Source organism: Taudactylus pleione, unplaced genomic scaffold (genome assembly GCF_031769625.1).
Source record: "Taudactylus pleione unplaced genomic scaffold, aTauple2 ptg000689l, whole genome shotgun sequence".
Classification (NCBI taxonomy): domain Eukaryota; kingdom Metazoa; phylum Chordata; class Amphibia; order Anura; family Myobatrachidae; genus Taudactylus; species Taudactylus pleione.
Genome location: NW_028285091.1, coordinates 1132311 through 1149665, shown reverse-complemented (window position 1 = coordinate 1149665; position 17355 = coordinate 1132311). Strand labels below are relative to the sequence as shown.

Below are 17355 nucleotides of genomic sequence, written 5' to 3'. Positions count from 1 at the left end.
AGGATTACTGACAAAAAATACAGAAGGTGCTGCATTAATTTCCACATCTGTTTATACCTGAAACTCCTCGCTGTATCTATTGTAAGGATAAGGGAGCACTGCTACAGTGGTTAGTTTGTATTAGTGCTCTTTATATTATCAGAATACAGTTTTAGCTTTTGATTTCTGATCCCTGGTACGTGTGCGCTTTTTTTAGTGAGTTACCACAGCTGCACATGTTCAGCACTGACTGCTTGCTTTTAGGAGTTATCCTGTACCCCTGGCATGCTTGACCCAGTTTAATAAAGAAGCAGACAGAATCTAAAATGAGCAGTACTTTTTATTTAGCAATCTGTGATTACTAAGGAAAGGCCAATATATATTTTACAACTTTTCAAGTTTCTTTTCTACATTCAGGGCCCGATTCTGACACTCACCCTGATTTCCCTACGGCCACGGCACTGTACTTATTTTCATATGCTGATGCAACGATCGGCCAACTTTAGTCGCAAATATGTGCATCTGAAAGTGCAAGCCTGTCCTGAGATCCGCCAGAAACAGTCTCTCCTTCACTGTACGCACGACTTAGAAACGCACGGAACTGTACATACATGCCGACAACGTTCCCATCAGAAATAGCCGATCTGTGCCTCTTTGTATATGCCTCCCAGAAATGCCTATTTCACGCTGGTCTGCACTGGCAGAACATGCAGCACGTGCGCACCTACTCGCAACTTCGGACACACCATGCAGCGCATGCCATGTTTTGCAATTCAGATGCATGTGGCTCGAAAACAGATGCGCCTGAGCAGGGCCGGACTGGACCATAGGTGTACAGGGGAAACCCCTGGTGGCCCCACTGCCTGAAGGCCCCACCATCAGCAACTTGGTGGAGCAGGATCATGGATGAACTTGGGTTGTTTCTATGGAAACTACCCTAAGATTAGGTCTCCTGCCAATCAAAGTGGGTGATCCCGACACACCCTGGTCCCCTCCTTTATAAAGAGGCCCTGCTCTTTGAATGTCCTCTCTAATGGTTGGCCAAGTTCCTCTTTGGTGGCTGGCCACAACCCTTAAACTTGGGCCCCTACCACTGAATTCCGTGGTGGGGGGTCATGCCCCAGTCCGACACTGCACCGAGTCAGAATCAGGCCCTGATTGAGCATCTAGAATGGGTTATACATTCTGCCCATGATTAGTATTATAACATTCTGTGAGTCTTAAAATGCGTTGTGAGCGATGACTTCTGGGTAAAACATCTCCCACAGAGAGAACATGAATACGGCTTTTCTCCCGTGTGAATTCTGCGGTGTATATGGAGGTAAGCTTTCTGCGTAAAACGTTTCCCACATTCAGGGCAAGAAAATGGTTTCTCTAATTTCTGATTGCACTGGTGATGAACCAAGGCTGACCGATGGGTGAAACACTTTCTGCAGTTAGGGCAGTAAAATGGTTTTGCTCCTGTGTGAATTTTCTGATGCCTAACACGATCTGAGTTGCTAGCAAAACATTTCCCACATTCAGGGCAAGAATACGGCTTCTCGCCTGTGTGAACCTTCTGATGCCTAATGAGGTGAGGTTTGTGTCTAAAACATTTGCCGCATTCAGGACAAGAATACGGCTTCTCTCCTGTATGAATTCTAAAATGTATAGCAAGTTGTGAGTTACAATTAAAATATTTGCCACATTCTGTGCAAGAATGCACCTTTTTTCCTTGGTGGAAATTCTCCTGTGTCGTAAGCTGGGAGTCGTTTGAGTAAAAATCCCCATATTTAAAACATACGATGGAATTCTCTGGGTCATATGGCTTTATTTGAGTAGGTGTATACTCTGTATGATCTGTGGGTGTATAAATATCAGTGTTTGTGAGGTCTCCTCCATCACATGAGACTGATCCCTCCATAATATGAGTAGATGTATACTGTGCATGACCTGTGGGTGTATACATGTCAGTGTGTGTGAGGGTTCCTCCATCACATGAGACTGATTCCTCCTTACTATGAGTAGACGTTTTCTGTGTATGATATGTGGGTGTATAATCGTCTGTGTCGGTGAGATCTCCTTCATCACATGAGACGGATTCCTCTACAATATGAATAGACGTATGATCTGTGGGTGCATAAGTGTCAGTGTCTTTAAGACTTCCCTCTCCACCTGAGACTGATTCCACCTTAATAGTATTAGATGTAGATTGTGTATGATATGTGGGTGTAGATACATAATTGGCCACAAGATTTACTTTTCCACATACAACTGGTTCCATCTTAATATTTGTAGTTGTAGATGGTATAGGATCTGCAGGTATATCAAATATGCTGGTGTCTGTCAGATTTCCTTTTTCACATGAGTCTGACTCCTCTATAATATGAGTAGATGTATACTGTGTATGATATGTGGGTGTATACATGTCAGTGTCTGTGAGGGTTCCTCCATCACATGAGACTGGTTCCTCCTTAATATGAGTAGATGTATACTGTGTATGATCTGTTGGTGTATACATCTCAACGTCTGTGAGATTTCCTTCTTCACATGAGTCAGATTCCTCTATAATATGAGTAGATGTATGTGGAGTCTGATCTGTGGGTGTATACATGTCAGCATGTGGAAGATTTCCTCCATCACGTGAGACAGATTCCGCCTTCATACGAGAAGATGGGTATACAGTCATGGGATTATCCAGTAAATCTGAAAGGAAGAAAAAAAAAAAAAAAACTATTAGGTTTTTAAACATATATTTTACTTATATGACATTCCAACATATGTAATTTGAAGGTGGTCTCCTACTTTTAAATGTTGCCAGATTGGTCCTATATAAAACTGTAACATGTCCCCAAAGAGGGCTATCTGGGGTTATAAGAGGACCAATTTGCCTGGATCAACTCTGAGAAGTTGATGACCTGGAAGTGCCGGGCGGCTGTGAGACTACTTTTGGCTAAAAAGAGACCTAGTAAAAGGATTGCCCTTTAAATATCGGGCATAACCACGATCAGAAGCGTTGGCTTCATAAGTAATCCCTTTAGAGTTTAAGGGATAGGCCAGAGATTTAACTAAGCTAATAGTTATATTATGTGTGCCACTTGCTGTCCAGTGAATCTAGCCAAATTTCCGGCAACATGCTGAAATTTAAAGTCTTGATGAAGGCTCCGTAGCCAACCTCTATTATACAATTCAGTGGGGGATTGTTATCTGAAATCCAGCCTTCATCGAGGCCACACTACTGTGGAAGCTGGGCCGTGCTTAAAGAGGGAACCCAGCTATCCTGTTATGTATTCTACTAAGCTCAAGCTCCTGTAAAACTAGTCCCGTGCCAGTACTTAAATATTACACCCTTCATGGACCTTGCTACTCTGTGGGCATGCCAAAAGCAGGAGGATGTTAATCTTGGTACCTGCCCTACTGGCAGAGGAGTAATAAAGTGTGGCTCAGAGGCCGAGGGAAGAATACAAAAGTACATTTGTTTAATATATCACCTTTAGGGAAAAGTTGTCTGGTAGGCCGTCTGTGCAATAAACCCCTGGGTTCTCATAACCGTTGTGATATCTCTGATTACTCCAATTCCCCATTCCCTCTTTCTAACCATCACCTTCTCTTTTAACCTGTCCCTCTCTTCTTCCCCTCCTCTACCTCCAAAAGCCACCATCACGAAGCATAACATTGAGGCTATCGACAAAGTTTCCTTTTCTTCCCTGCTTGACTCGCTTCTCTCCCCTATTCTCTCTCTCCTGTCCTGAACAAGCCATTTCCCTATACAACTCCTCCCTTACTTCTGCTCTGCACTCTGTTGCTTCGAAGATCACTACTCACACTCGCAGATCTACTCCTCAACCCTGGCATTCCAAATTCACCAGATACCTGCAAAAGTGTTCAGGAACCAAGTGACAGCGGAGAAGATCACGCTCTAAGGAAGATTTTCTCCATTTCAAACTTATGCTCTCATCCTATAGTGCTGCTCTCTCCCTCTCTAAACTGTCATATGTGAAGATCCTCATCTCCTCTCATTCCTCTGATCCCCAGCGTCTCTTCACCACTTTCAACTCCCTCCGTCGCCCACTACCTCCTCATCTCCCCTCTTTGCTCTCTGCCCTTGACTTTGCTACCTACTTAACATCTAAAATTGATTCCATACAGGACATCATATCCAACCAGTCCCCCAGCTCTCCACCTCCTCCTTTCCCAGATTACCCCTCCCCATCAACTTTACCAACTTGAACATCCTTCTCCCCTGTATATGGAGAGGAAGTCATGGCCCTCATCCGGTCCTCCCCCCCTTCCACCCCCCCCCCTTGATCCTATCCCCTCCCGCCTCCTCCGCTTCCTCTCTCTCCTTCTGCCTGCTCCCATCTTGTCCACCTCCTTAACCTCTCCCTCTTATCAGGCACTGTTCCTTCTGCATTCAAGCATGCCCTTGTCTCCCCCTTTCTTAAAAAACCTACCCTTGATCCTAACCTTCGCTCTAACTACCAACCCATCTCTCTCCTCCCTTTTGCCTCCAAACTCCTTGAGCGGATGGTCTACAACCGCCTTACCACTTTTCTTTCCTCCCACTCCCTCCTTGACCCTTTTCAGTCCGGCTTCCGTTCTCTCCACTCCACTGAAACTGCCCTCACAAAAGTCAGCAATGACCTCCTTGCTGCCAAATCCAAATGCCACTACTCTCTGCTCATTCTCCTTGATCTCTCTCCCCCAAGATTTTGCCCGCACTGCTCCCCACCTCTGGAACTCTCTCCCACTCCCCATCAGACTCTCCACCTCTTTGCAATCCTTCAAACGGGCTCTCAAGACCCACTACTTCATCAAAGCCTTCCAGCTATCATTCTAACTCCCTGCTACATGCTCCTTCCTCCCCATCTACCCCATCTGTGTAAGACCTGTTTGTTTTCCCCTCCCTTTTAGAATGTAAGCTCTTAGGAGCAGGGCCCTCTACCTTCTTGTGCTTCTCCTTACTTTAGTTTCATCTACTTCTTATTCAATACTAGGGCACCTAACACTTGGTTGCTTATGCTCTGTTGCTTATCTGGGTGTTATGGTCGCTAATGTAGCAATATATATTATCCATGTCCTGTAGTGTATTGTTTGTAAGTCGCTTGTCAACAATTTGTTTATGTACTTTGTAAGGCGCTGCGGAACACTTGTGGCGCCATATAATTAAATAATAACGGTTTGTGTTCCTGTGTGATTTGGAAATACATATATACTGGGTAAACTCAGCTAGCACATAAAGGCTGCCTCTAGCGGACAAGCAAGGCTTGGGGCACATGAAGATACCCGGGATGATATGTAGGGAGGGGCTGTTTAGTGGGTGACTTAACTCAAGCATCAGCTGATAGAAATGTTGGTACCTAAAAAGATCATACACCCACAAACAAAGATATATCCGCACAGGAATTTAAAGATCTATTCCCCTCTTGTTAAAGATCAATTTGTTCCGTGAGGGGAGGTGCTCCAAAGAATAATTATATAATTACCATACACAAAAAAAAAGTATTCTCATAAGGGCACTCTAAAATATATTATTTGTATCGCAGTAGTCTACAGGATTCTATTAGTACCTTCTAAAACATAACTTTTAATAATAATTTATTAAAGGCAAAACATACATCAACATTCAATAACTATTGTCCCATGGACTATATATGTTACAATAACATTTCTGACTGTGGAAGCTAATTATGCTGAATAATTGTGTAAGTCCTTATATATTAATAACCCTATAATGCCTATATCAATATTTATTCATCCATATGGGTATTATTGTTGGACTGAGTGTCTATAAATTCACAGGAATAAATGACTAAATCCTCTTATATTTTAACATAGTGTTATCCTATGTGGCGATATTAGTCAGTCAGTTATATTCAATATGACCGGACAACAAAGGATACAAATCCTATTATATACCGATTAATTTAGTAGATAACGCTGCATATGTCATATCCCTGAGGTCAGCCATATATTGTATCAAGGGCTCTTCCTCTTAAGCCACTTAAAGGCTATATATAAATTGTGTGATATATTCTGTATCCTAATTGTTGGACATTCAAATCTAGACGCCTGCCATTTTACCGACGCCGGGAGAACGGCGCCCGGCATCCCGTTCCAAGGGATGCCGATAGCCGCAGGGGGGGGGGGGAGGGGGTTAGGCACTGGAGGGAAGGTTAGGGTTAGGCACCCCTAAGGAGGGCTAGGGTTAGGGGGGGGTTAGGTTAGTAAATACTTACCTTGGGACGATCAGGATTTTCAGCCATGTCGGCCAGCCGCTGTCGGAATTTGAACGCCGGACGTAATTCATACCGATTCCTATCAAATGAACTATCTAGTCTTGATTATATAGGGGGTTCAACATTTATAATAATTAGTGTGCAGATACTCTTTTTTTCCTTCCTTCTCTTTATGAACACAGTCTGATCCAGCCAGATTCTTCTTTTTCAAATGCTGGCAGATGTGGCACCTTCATGCCAGCTACTCTGCTGTGAGACCAAGGGATCTACTGCGTCACACACAGAGCCATCGAGCTCAGAATCCAAAGGAGAACGGTCATCACCTGAGAGACCCATCCGCTACCACACAGTTCAATTTATCTCCGAGTATAGAAGAAGACTGTACAGCAAAACTGGATGGAATAGAGGGCCTGATTCAGAGCCGCTCGTAAGCGGCCGCTCGTTCGCTCCGATCGATGTTCGCACAACTGCGCATGCGTATGGGTTGTAATACGCATGTGCGAACCAGTCATTGTGGTCGGAAATCGTGTGCTCGTAAAATAGCGAATGCCTGCTAATTTGAGTGACAGAATGAGGCGTTTGTGGGTGGTAACAGGGGAAGGTGCTTGAAAACGGGGAGTGGAGATCCGAACGCAGGCGTGCCAAACGGTCAAAACGGGCGTTTTAAGGGTGTGCATAATTAACAAAGCAGCGTCATCGACCACGTCACTTGGTTGTTTCTTAGCCTGAACTGTTCGCATGATTGCGGTAGGAAAATCCAACCACAAGCACTGCGAGCAGTTCATACGCCTTTCGATGTACTCGATTAATCTAATAAATAGCGGAGATGACGTAGGATGCGAGCGGCCAGGGGGCGTTTTTAAAAAAATAGCGAGCGCATGTTTCGTTCACTCGTTCAGACATAGAGGCGTCAACAGACCGCAAACAGAGAGCGCTCTATTTAAATATCCGGCCCCTTTTTCTGAACGAGCGAGCGCAAATAGCGTCCGGCTCTGAATCAGGCCCAGAGACCGATACACAGATGAGGTCCTAGCGAATGGACATACTGTCTGAACTTGCTGGGGCATCCTTGCCACTTCCCTCACTTATGAGTGCAGCTAGAATATGGGACTATGGCTGTGGATTCATTTTTCATGTGATAACTTGGAGAGTGATAAAGTACCAGCTACCCAGTTCCCAGCTGTCCATGGTACAGGCTGGGTTTGAAAAATGAGGGAGCTGATTGGCTGGTCGTTTACCACTCTCCACTTTATTACTTCCCAGAGCTCCCTACATCTGCCCCATTGTAACACAAGTACCAGTTTTTAGGGATTTACAGGCCATAGAAATGAATCGCTCAATCGGCATTGCATGTGACTCAATCAGGCCCTCTGTGAGAAACAATGGACAGAAAAGCAGATGCAGGCCGTCAGAGCTGTCATTTTAAGGTGCATACACACGTAACGATTTAACTATAACAACGTCGTTATAACGATGAACGATTATCGTTCATTCTGACTGACCAACTGAACGATTTTCATTAAGGGAAGTTACAAAAATCGTTTGTAGTTCAAAAAATCGTACATTACACTTTAAAAAATCTGACAGATAATCTGACAGAAAATTGTTCATAAAATCGTTGGTAACAAAATCGTTGTGTTTGTATGCAGCTTTAGAAGTATTATTTGAGTTTTGAACAGTATCAACAAAGCTCTTCCATAAGTACCGCTACCATCTCTGGGTAACACACCCGCTCTTCATATTTTCCTTCCTACAGAGCTGGTTAGTAGAGTTTGCGGTTTCCTATTCTGGTTAGTCAAGGACGGTTTCCCATTTGCTGGCCCAATCCCTTTGCAGGACCCCGGATCTCCATGTTAAATTGAGACAGAGTGCTGGTCTCTCCCCTTACAGTACATGTAAGAAGCTTCTTCATCTACATAATACATCGAGAATGGCAACAAGCACATTCTGAGTGGGGACTATTCCTCCCATTCACTGCTGATGGCTCCCATCCCAGTTTATACAAAGAAGGAAGTAATCGTCAGGGTCCTAGGGGTGTGTAGTGGGGCAGGGTGGGGTGACCAGGTTCATTCAGGGCTGCATAAAATTGGATTTAAAAAAAATCATAAACGTATTTATTTGATTTAAATAGGTTTTTTTTTTATATAAACGTTTAAAAATTTTTAATAAAAAACCCTATTTAAATCCAAAAAAATCTGATTTAAATCAGACAAATCAGTTTTTGATTTTTTTTTTTTAAATCCAATTTTATGTAACCCTGATTTTTAATAGTATCAAATAAATTGAAAAGTTAGCGCACACACACAATTACATCTGATATTTAGAAAAACACAGTGTGATTAAACCTCTTACCCAGTGATGTGGGAGACAGGTCATTCTCTATCATCACGTCCTTACACAGATTCTTGTGTCCCTCTAAATACTTCCATACCTGAAAACAAACAGTAACGTCACGATACGTCACAGGAGCATGACACACATAATGATACAGTCATCACCCAGACACATCCCCTGGTGTTACTCAGAGCCATAAGGAGGCACAACTGTACCCTGTCCCGCCCCCTGAGTGCGTGATGTCATGACATCGCAGAGTGGGCGTGATTGGCAACTCTGGTGACTGTGGCACTGACTGGGTTTACTAAGGACGCTTGAACCTCTGCTTATACTGTGCTGGGTGCTGTTCCGGGCACCCTGCTAGCCAGGAGCAAGGGCATTTGTGCTTTGTGCTGCGGCACCGGTCGGCCATAGCTGGTTACAGCCCTGGTATTACTGTATAGTTGGCCTGACTCAGGATGTACGGGTAAATCATGCTGCTGGGGCCAGTGAAGCTGGCCACTGGCTTCTGCACACCCAGAAAACTGGGCCGACCCACCCTCGTTTTCTGAAACACTGCCCATCGCCACCCTTAAATGCCAGTATCAGGTCAATAATGCTGCGGCTTTTGGGGCACTGTGAGTGACATCACAGAAACAGGTCTGCACTTGTGCGCAGTGCGGCTTCTGTACAGATCTGCAAGCACCGGAGAGGTACGTAAATATCACATTTGCGTACATCTCTGAATCAGGCCCATTCCCAGCAGTCACCTCTCCAGTTAGCAGATGAATGATCTTGTTGGTAACTTTTAGAATCTCCTGTTCATTGTGTCTCTCATGTATCAGTGAGTGAGGTGGAGGCACCGTGATGGGGCTCTGGGTCCTGCTCCGTCCTCCTGACACACGGGGACGGCTGCTGCTGGGTGTAACTGGCTCCCCGGATCTCTTCTTATTCACTATTGTATAATCCTGCAAGTGAAGAAAAATGACAATGTATCATCTACAAACAATAAATACAGAAAGGAACCGATAACTAAAGAACACCTTAAAACACATAGTTATGGTGTGAAATGACTAATGGGTCTAGTAGTTTTAGTAAACTGAGTGAAAAGTAATAAGGTGCCAGCCAATCAGCTCCCAACTGTCATCTCACAGGCTGTATTTGAAAAATAACAGGTGGGAGCTGATTGGCTGGTACCTTATCACTTTTTAACACTGCTTAGTAAATAGACCCCTTTGTGTGTTGTTAATTATATCTATACTTTATTTTTTTCGAAAGGGAACAATCTGTGTTATTTAGCTGATATGCTTATAATGGAGGTTGATTCGCAAGAAAATTTATTGTCTTATAGATTTATTCTGACAAACTATATAATAATATTGTAATAACTATCTGTTGCCCGCAGCTTCGCCAACGATGAAATCACTTCTGTTTTTTATTTGAGGTGTTCTAGTTGTATTGCTTTGCATAGGGGCCCTGATGCCCGAGTGGCACACTTGACCAGCAGCACGATACAGACAGGTGGCAGCAGCACCTTCACCCACCACTCACACCAGTCACTGTGTGCCCCTGTGCACAGACTTCTATGTAACCTATCCTATTCATCCACCAGTCACACCAATGTCACTGTGTGTCCCTGTGCACAGACTTCTATGTAACCTATCCTATTCATCCACCAGTCACAACAATGTCACTGTGTGCCCTGTGCACAGACTTCTATGTAACCTATCCTATTCATCCACCAGTCACACCAATGTCACTGTGTGTCCTGTGCACAGACTGCTATGTAACCTATCATATACAAGCGAACGCGGGCCCAGAGCACCTCTCCCCCCACCCGGCCGTGCGCATGGTGCCGCACCTATCTCTTGCATTGATGACGTTAATTAATTTTCTTTTTGTTCAGCTTTAACTTGACCACCTCTTTAGTCAGGTGCTTTTGTTATGTATGATGTCACTGTGACACTCCACAAATTCCTCACCTCTTTAGTCAGGTCCCTGTGTTATGTATGATGTCACTGTGACACTCCTCACCTCTTTAGTCAGGTGCTGTGTTATGTATGATGTCACTGTGACACTCCTCACCTCTTTAGTCAGGTCCCTGTGTTATGTATGATGTCACTGTGACACTCCTCACCTCTTTAGTCAGGTGCTGTGTTATGTATGATGTCACTGTGACACCCCACAAATTCCTCACCTCTTTAGTCAGGTGCCTGTGTTATGTATGATGTCACTGTGACACTCCTCACCTCTTTAGTCAGGTCCCTGTGTTATGTATGATGTCACTGTGACACTCCTCACCTCTTTAGTCAGGTGCCTGTGTTATGTATGATGTCATTGTGACACTCCACAAATTCCTCACCTCTTTAGTCAGGTCCCTGTGTTATGTATGATGTCACTGTGACACTCCACAAATTCCTCACCTCTTTAGTCAGGTGCCTGTGTTATGTATGATGTCACTGTGACACTCCTCACCTCTTTAGTCAGGTGCCTGTGTTATGTATGATGTCACTGTGACAGTCCTCACCTCTTTAGTCAGGTGCCTGTGTTATGTATGATGTCACTGTGACACTCCTCACCTCTTTAGTCAGGTCCCTGTGTTATGTATGATGTCACTGTGACACTCCTCACCTCTTTAGTCAGGTGCCTGTGTTATGTATGATGTCACTGTGACACTCCACAAATTCCTCACCTCTTTAGTCAGGTCCCTGACTTATGTATGATGTCACTGTGACACTCCTCACCTCTTTAGTCAGGTGCCTGTGTTATGTATGATGTCACTGTGACACTCCTCACCTCTTTAGTCAGGTCCCTGTGTTATGTATGATGTCACTGTGACACTCCTCACCTCTTTAGTCAGGTGCTGTGTTATGTATGATGTCACTGTGACACTCCACAAATTCCTCACCTCTTTAGTCAGGTCCCTGTGTTATGTATGATGTCACTGTGACACTCCACAAATTCCTCACCTCTTTAGTCAGGTCCCTGTGTTATGTATGATGTCACTGTGACAGTCCTCACCTCTTTAGTCAGGTGCCTGTGTTATGTATGATGTCACTGTGACACTCCTCACCTCTTTAGTCAGGTGCTGTGTTATGTATGATGTCACTGTGACACTCCACAAATTCCTCACCTCTTTAGTCAGGTCCCTGTGTTATGTATGATGTCACTGTGACACTCCACAAATTCCTCACCTCTTTAGTCAGGTCCCTGTGTTATGTATGATGTCACTGTGACAGTCCTCACCTCTTTAGTCAGGTCCCTGTGTTATGTATGATGTCACTGTGACACTCCTCACCTCTTTAGTCAGGTGCTGTGTTATGTATGATGTCACTGTGACACTCCACAAATTCCTCACCTCTTTAGTCAGGTCCCTGTGTTATGTATGATGTCACTGTGACACTCCACAAATTCCTCACCTCTTTAGTCAGGTCCCTGTGTTATGTATGATGTCACTGTGACAGTCCTCACCTCTTTAGTCAGGTGCCTGTGTTATGTATGATGTCACTGTGACACTCCTCACCTCTTTAGTCAGGTGCCTGTGTTATGTATGATGTCACTGTGACACTCCACAAATTCCTCACCTCTTTAGTCAGGTCCCTGACTTATGTATGATGTCACTGTGACACTCCTCACCTCTTTAGTCAGGTGCCTGTGTTATGTATGATGTCACTGTGACACTCCTCACCTCTTTAGTCAGGTCCCTGTGTTATGTATGATGTCACTGTGACACTCCTCACCTCTTTAGTCAGGTCCCTGTGTTATGTATGATGTCACTGTGACACTCCACAAATTCCTCACCTCTTTAGTCAGGTCCCTGTGTTATGTATGATGTCACTGTGACAGTCCTCACCTCTTTAGTCAGGTGCCTGTGTTATGTATGATGTCACTGTGACACTCCTCACCTCTTTAGTCAGGTGCCTGTGTTATGTATGATGTCACTGTGACACTCCACAAATTCCTCACCTCTTTAGTCAGGTCCCTGACTTATGTATGATGTCACTGTGACACTCCTCACCTCTTTAGTCAGGTGCCTGTGTTATGTATGATGTCACTGTGACACTCCTCACCTCTTTAGTCAGGTCCCTGTGTTATGTATGATGTCACTGTGACACTCCTCACCTCTTTAGTCAGGTGCTGTGTTATGTATGATGTCACTGTGACACTCCACAAATTCCTCACCTCTTTAGTCAGGTCCCTGTGTTATGTATGATGTCACTGTGACACTCCTCACCTCTTTAGTCAGGTGCCTGTGTTATGTATGATGTCACTGTGACACTCCTCACCTCTTTAGTCAGGTGCCTGTGTTATGTATGATGTCACTGTGACACTCCTCACCTCTTTAGTCAGGTGCCTGTGTTATGTATGATGTCACTGTGACACTCCTCACCTCTTTAGTAAGGTCCCTGTGTTATGTATGCTGTCACTATGACAGTCCTCACCTCTTTAGTCAGGTCCCTGTGTTATGTATGATGTCACTGTGACACTCCTCACCTCTTTAGTCAGGTGCCTGTGTTATGTATGATGTCACTGTGACACTCCTCACCTCTTTAGTCAGGTCCTTGTGTTATGTATGATGTCACTGTGACACTCCTCACCTCTTTAGTCTAGTCAGGTCCTTGTGTTATGTATGATGTCACTGTGACATTCCTCACCTCTTTAGTCAGATCCCTGTGTTATGTCTGATGTCACTGTGACACTCCTCACCTCTTTAGTCAGGTGCTTGTGTTATGTATGATGTCACTGTGACACTCCTCACCTCTTTAGTCAGGTGCCTGTGTTATGTATGATGTCACTGTGACACTCCACAAATTCCTCACCTCTTTAGTCAGCAGGTAGACGATATCCACAGTGAGAGCGAGGATCCTCTCTACCATTGGACCCGTTTCCTTATCTGTCATGTTTCTCCAGATTACCAGTGTAGGTGACTCTCAAAAGAGAATTACTGTCCTCAGTTCATACAACACTATATATATGAAGACAAAAGAAGCATGTCAATGTATTATCTATTTCTGAATTCTATACATATATAGACAGTATATATTTATACATATATACAGCCTACTAACTTGTAACCATGATAAATACGCACGTCAGTGCTGGTCAATAGCTTGTAACAAAGGGCCTGAGTTAGAGAATTACGCTATTCCCATCGCAAGTGCATCTTTTTACACAGATACTGTGAGTTAATATGCAGATGTCACAGCCGTCGAGAGATATATTAAGACGCCCACCTGCGGCTTTGCAAATCTAAGCAGCTGCGTAAAAAGTTGCAGCATTGATCGCAGATCATACGAATATCGCAGTCCTGAGTAAGCCTATGGTCCCGCAGAAAGGGCGAAGGAGCGTAGACGCCTCTGCACCAGTAAAGCTGTGTACAAAGACACCGTTGCTGCATCTGGATCTCTAACTGTCAATTTTATAGTGTTCATTCTAGCACCCTGCACCAGTCACACCCCATGCAGTTCCTCTTTCCTGTCTGGGGTGTTGCTCTCTGCTCTGGTGCTTCTAGCTCACTCTGGTCTGTATTCTCAGCAGTTTGTTGCGTCAACTGAGTGTGCTAGAAGGACCAGAGCAGAGGGCGACACCCCAGGCAGGAAAAAGGAACTGCACGGGTTGTGGCATGTGCAGAGAGGCCCCAGGGTGCATGCACTGTAATCTAAACATCGGCCAACCGCGTACATATCGGCATAGGTTATAGCTCTGAATCAAGCCCAAGGTTCAGTAAACACTTACATTTATAACCTGTAACCAAAATGAATCAGTCACAACGGAGATTAAGAACCTGGAACTAATTCAGCAAGTCTGTTACAACAGGGACCAATAATCTTTAGCAAAATAAATCCACTAGGTTACAATTTGGTAATTATGATCAGCATGGCCACAGGTTAATTATACATTATATACATTCTATGGGGTCAATCCTATTACGGGCGAGTTGCCAGTGCAATGATATAGTAATGCTGGCAATAGCACCCAATTCCACCCCATTTTTCTCTAAATCTGCATGTCTGGAAGTACCTTAAGTGCAATATATAGTCGCACTTCATTATGCCACAAGGGAACTAGGATAGGACTGACCCCGATAAGGTTGATTCGATTAGGAGCAATGTAGTGTGCACATCAGCCACACAGCCCTATGGGGGCTAAGGCGTGATTTATGGGTGATGAAGGGTAACGTTATCTGGGTAGCAACAGCAGATGGCGGTCATCACCGTCACACAAAGGCTCCTATGTATTCAATATTGACATATTATAGGTAAATTTAATACCTGCCAATATACCACAGAGAGAATTAATAACATGAAAAAATAATTTAATTGTGATGAGTTGATCCAAAAATTAGGGATGGCCATCGATGATTAGAAGCAATAGCTAGTCGTCCAACGACGGCCAATGGTTCTACCATCAATGACAGAGATTCAAATTTTTTCCCGCCACCAATGGTTTTCTTTTCAAGCTTGCGCTGCAGCCAGTATCCCTGTGCCACGCCGCCCCCGCCACAATCTCAGAGTCCAGCGGCTTACAGTTCAACACATCATGACCTGGCCTGTCTTGTTGACTTGACACTGGCAGAGCTCAGCTGTCAGCCTGCCCCGACCCTGGCTCACTCACAGTAGTGAATGTTTCCCAGGATGGATGGGTGGCCTGCCCTACTTCTCTACTATCGCTGGGCAGCCCCAACCGCGCACACACACACACACACAGAGGAAACGTGCCCCACTCATTCAGTCTCTAACGTCAGTGTGGGACAAGTCTCTTCTTCATATGTGGATAAAAACCATTAATGGTGCAACATTGCATACTTTAATACCATCAATGGTGTCGATGGTGTATCGGTGGCACCATGGACCTACCCTCCAACATGACCCATTCCATTAGGTACAAAATGCTCTGCTCCTGGACTTCCCACCTAATGTATGATTACAGACACCTGTGTTGATCTAGTCATTAGATGAGACAGGTGTTTCAGCACAGGTGGCTGCAATCATAAATTAAGAGGGAAGTCCAGGAGCAGAGCAATTTGTACCTAATTGAACGGGTCATGTTGGAGGGTTAGAGAGTGGGCGGGGACTGCACACCTTACAATGGTAGTCAGGCGGGCACAGTAGCCACATAACACACGCTCTGATTCCCCATAACATAATAACACTCCCATTGCCAATACATGTAATGCTGTGCTCTCCTCTCTCATCCCCCCAGTGCCGCCCGGGCGCAGCTGAGCGATTATTATGCCTTACCTCCAAGCTCAGCCTGACTCAGGCAGCAGACAACAAGCGGCCAAAGGGCACCGATCAGTGCACTGCCCAATCGGCTGGAGGGGGGGCGAGGCCTGAGCAATCGACTGCCTATCGTAATACACAGGATCAAGTAGAGAGGCTTGAGACGCACCAGAACCCGGAAGTACTGTTGACGGCAGCAGAACCCGGAAGTGATGTGGCAGTTGACCACGGGCACAGCCTATTCAGGTTCACTTAATCAATAGATGAGAGAGAGAGAGAAGCTTCTGCAGCACAGACTCCTGTTCTATCCAGGTGACAGTATCCTATAGACTTCTTATGAGGTACTTTCGGCTTATGACTGCCCTTTAGATCTTCGTATAAAGTTGTCACTGTTCTGGTAGCCTGGCATACATGTGGGTATAAAAACTCATTGTACTCGTATAGTGTATGGATTGTGCACATAGGAAATGGCTCAAATTGCTGTTAAGACATATATAGCATGCAATATAGACTTTGGAGTTGCCTTTAAGACTGGCATGCAGTACATGCTGCACATTACATACATGGTGACGTTACTGTCAGACACGTATGATACACATGGGAGCTGGCTATGTTTCTGTCAGTCACATATATTAGAGGTTCCCAAACTACGCCAATACAGTCCACGTATTAAGGATATCCATGCTTGAGCACAGGTGACTTCATTAGTACCTCAGTCAATTTGATTTAACTATCTGGACTCAAGAATAGATATCCTTAAAGATGGACTGTAATGTGGGAGTTTGGGGACCTCTGACATATATTATTACTACTATTATTATAATTCTTTATACGGTGCCTTACAAAGTACTTAAACAGAAAACGTATAAGCAAAACAGCAAAGAAAGTGACTTACAGTACAGAACATTGCAGGACATGGACAAGGTTTATAAACTTGGCGGCATCGGCAGTCATAATACCCAAATAAACAGCAGGAAGGCCAAACCCAAAGGTTTTGTGCCATTGTAAGCAGTGGGGAGGAGATGATGGTCTAATGGGCACCATACATCTGCGATGGATTGCCGCGATCCTGCATTGCTGCAACCCGGGGTCACAGGAATCCAACATGTTGGATTTTGGCAATTTGACGATCGCGATCAGGAAATTATCACAATCGTCAAGTCGGGGACATTTAACATATCAAATGTTAGCGATCCGGCGACGGATCGCAGAACATCGATGGTGGGCAATCGGAAATTTCAGATGGGGGATCGGAAATTTCCGATCGCATACCTGCGATCCGTCGCAGATGTATGGGCACCTTAAGTGAGGGAAGAAAAAGCACATGAAGGAAGAGGGTCCTGTTTGTGAGAGCTTTCAGTCTAAAGGGGAGGGGCAGACAGACAGAGGGGTTACACATGGGAGCTGGTTATATCCCTGTCAGTCACATATAATACATATTATACAGATAGGATCTGATTATATTCCTGTCAGTCACATATAATACATATTATACAGATAGGATCTGATTATATTCCTGTCAGTCACATATAATACATATTATACAGATAGGATCTGATTATATTCCTGTCAGTCACATATAATACATATTATACAGATAGGATCTGATTATATTCCTGTCA

The 17355-nt window shown here is 44.4% G+C and overlaps 2 protein-coding genes across 5 annotated transcripts in view; one reads left to right on the top strand and one right to left on the bottom strand.

Annotated features, from left to right (window-relative positions):
* Positions 1–301: 301 nt before the first annotated feature.
* Positions 302–15883, bottom strand: LOC148477800 (uncharacterized). Of its 3 annotated transcripts, none has more exons than XM_088456183.1 (5): positions 15752–15883; positions 13331–13476; positions 9281–9478; positions 8550–8628; positions 302–2664 (listed from the first exon to the last, which is right to left on the bottom strand). In XM_088456183.1, the coding sequence occupies exons 2-5, from the start codon at positions 13409–13411 to the stop codon at positions 1181–1183; spliced, it is 1842 nt and encodes a 613-aa protein (XP_088312309.1). In that variant the 5' UTR covers positions 13412–13476; positions 15752–15883; the 3' UTR covers positions 302–1180. The 3 variants fall into 3 exon arrangements, with proteins under 3 accessions (XP_088312309.1, XP_088312310.1, XP_088312311.1); XM_088456184.1 differs by lacking the exon at positions 15752–15883 and adding an exon at positions 15679–15747; XM_088456185.1 differs by lacking the exon at positions 15752–15883 and adding an exon at positions 15368–15410.
* LOC148477799 (uncharacterized) overlaps positions 15880–17355 on the top strand; it is an 18300-nt gene continuing 16824 nt past the window's right edge. Inside the window, exon 1 of one of the 2 annotated variants that reach the window (XM_088456191.1) lies at positions 15880–16045. The gene's annotated coding sequence lies outside the window, so the exon portion shown is untranslated. Of the gene's footprint in view, positions 16075–17355 lie in introns of both variants that reach the window. The other variant, XM_088456190.1, reaches the window with a different exon arrangement.

Excerpts from the sequence above, each read along its gene's own strand:
- LOC148477800 (XM_088456183.1), bottom strand. The coding sequence starts at position 13,411 with ATGACAGATAAGGAAACGGGTCCAATGGTAGAGAGGATCCTCGCTCTC. Across the intron at positions 8,629-9,280 it reads TTCATCTGCTAACTGGAGAG|GTATGGAAGTATTTAGAGGG; the intron begins GTGACTGCTGGG and ends GTTTGTTTTCAG. Across the intron at positions 2,665-8,549 it reads CCTGTCTCCCACATCACTGG|ATTTACTGGATAATCCCATG; the intron begins GTAAGAGGTTTA and ends TCTTCCTTTCAG.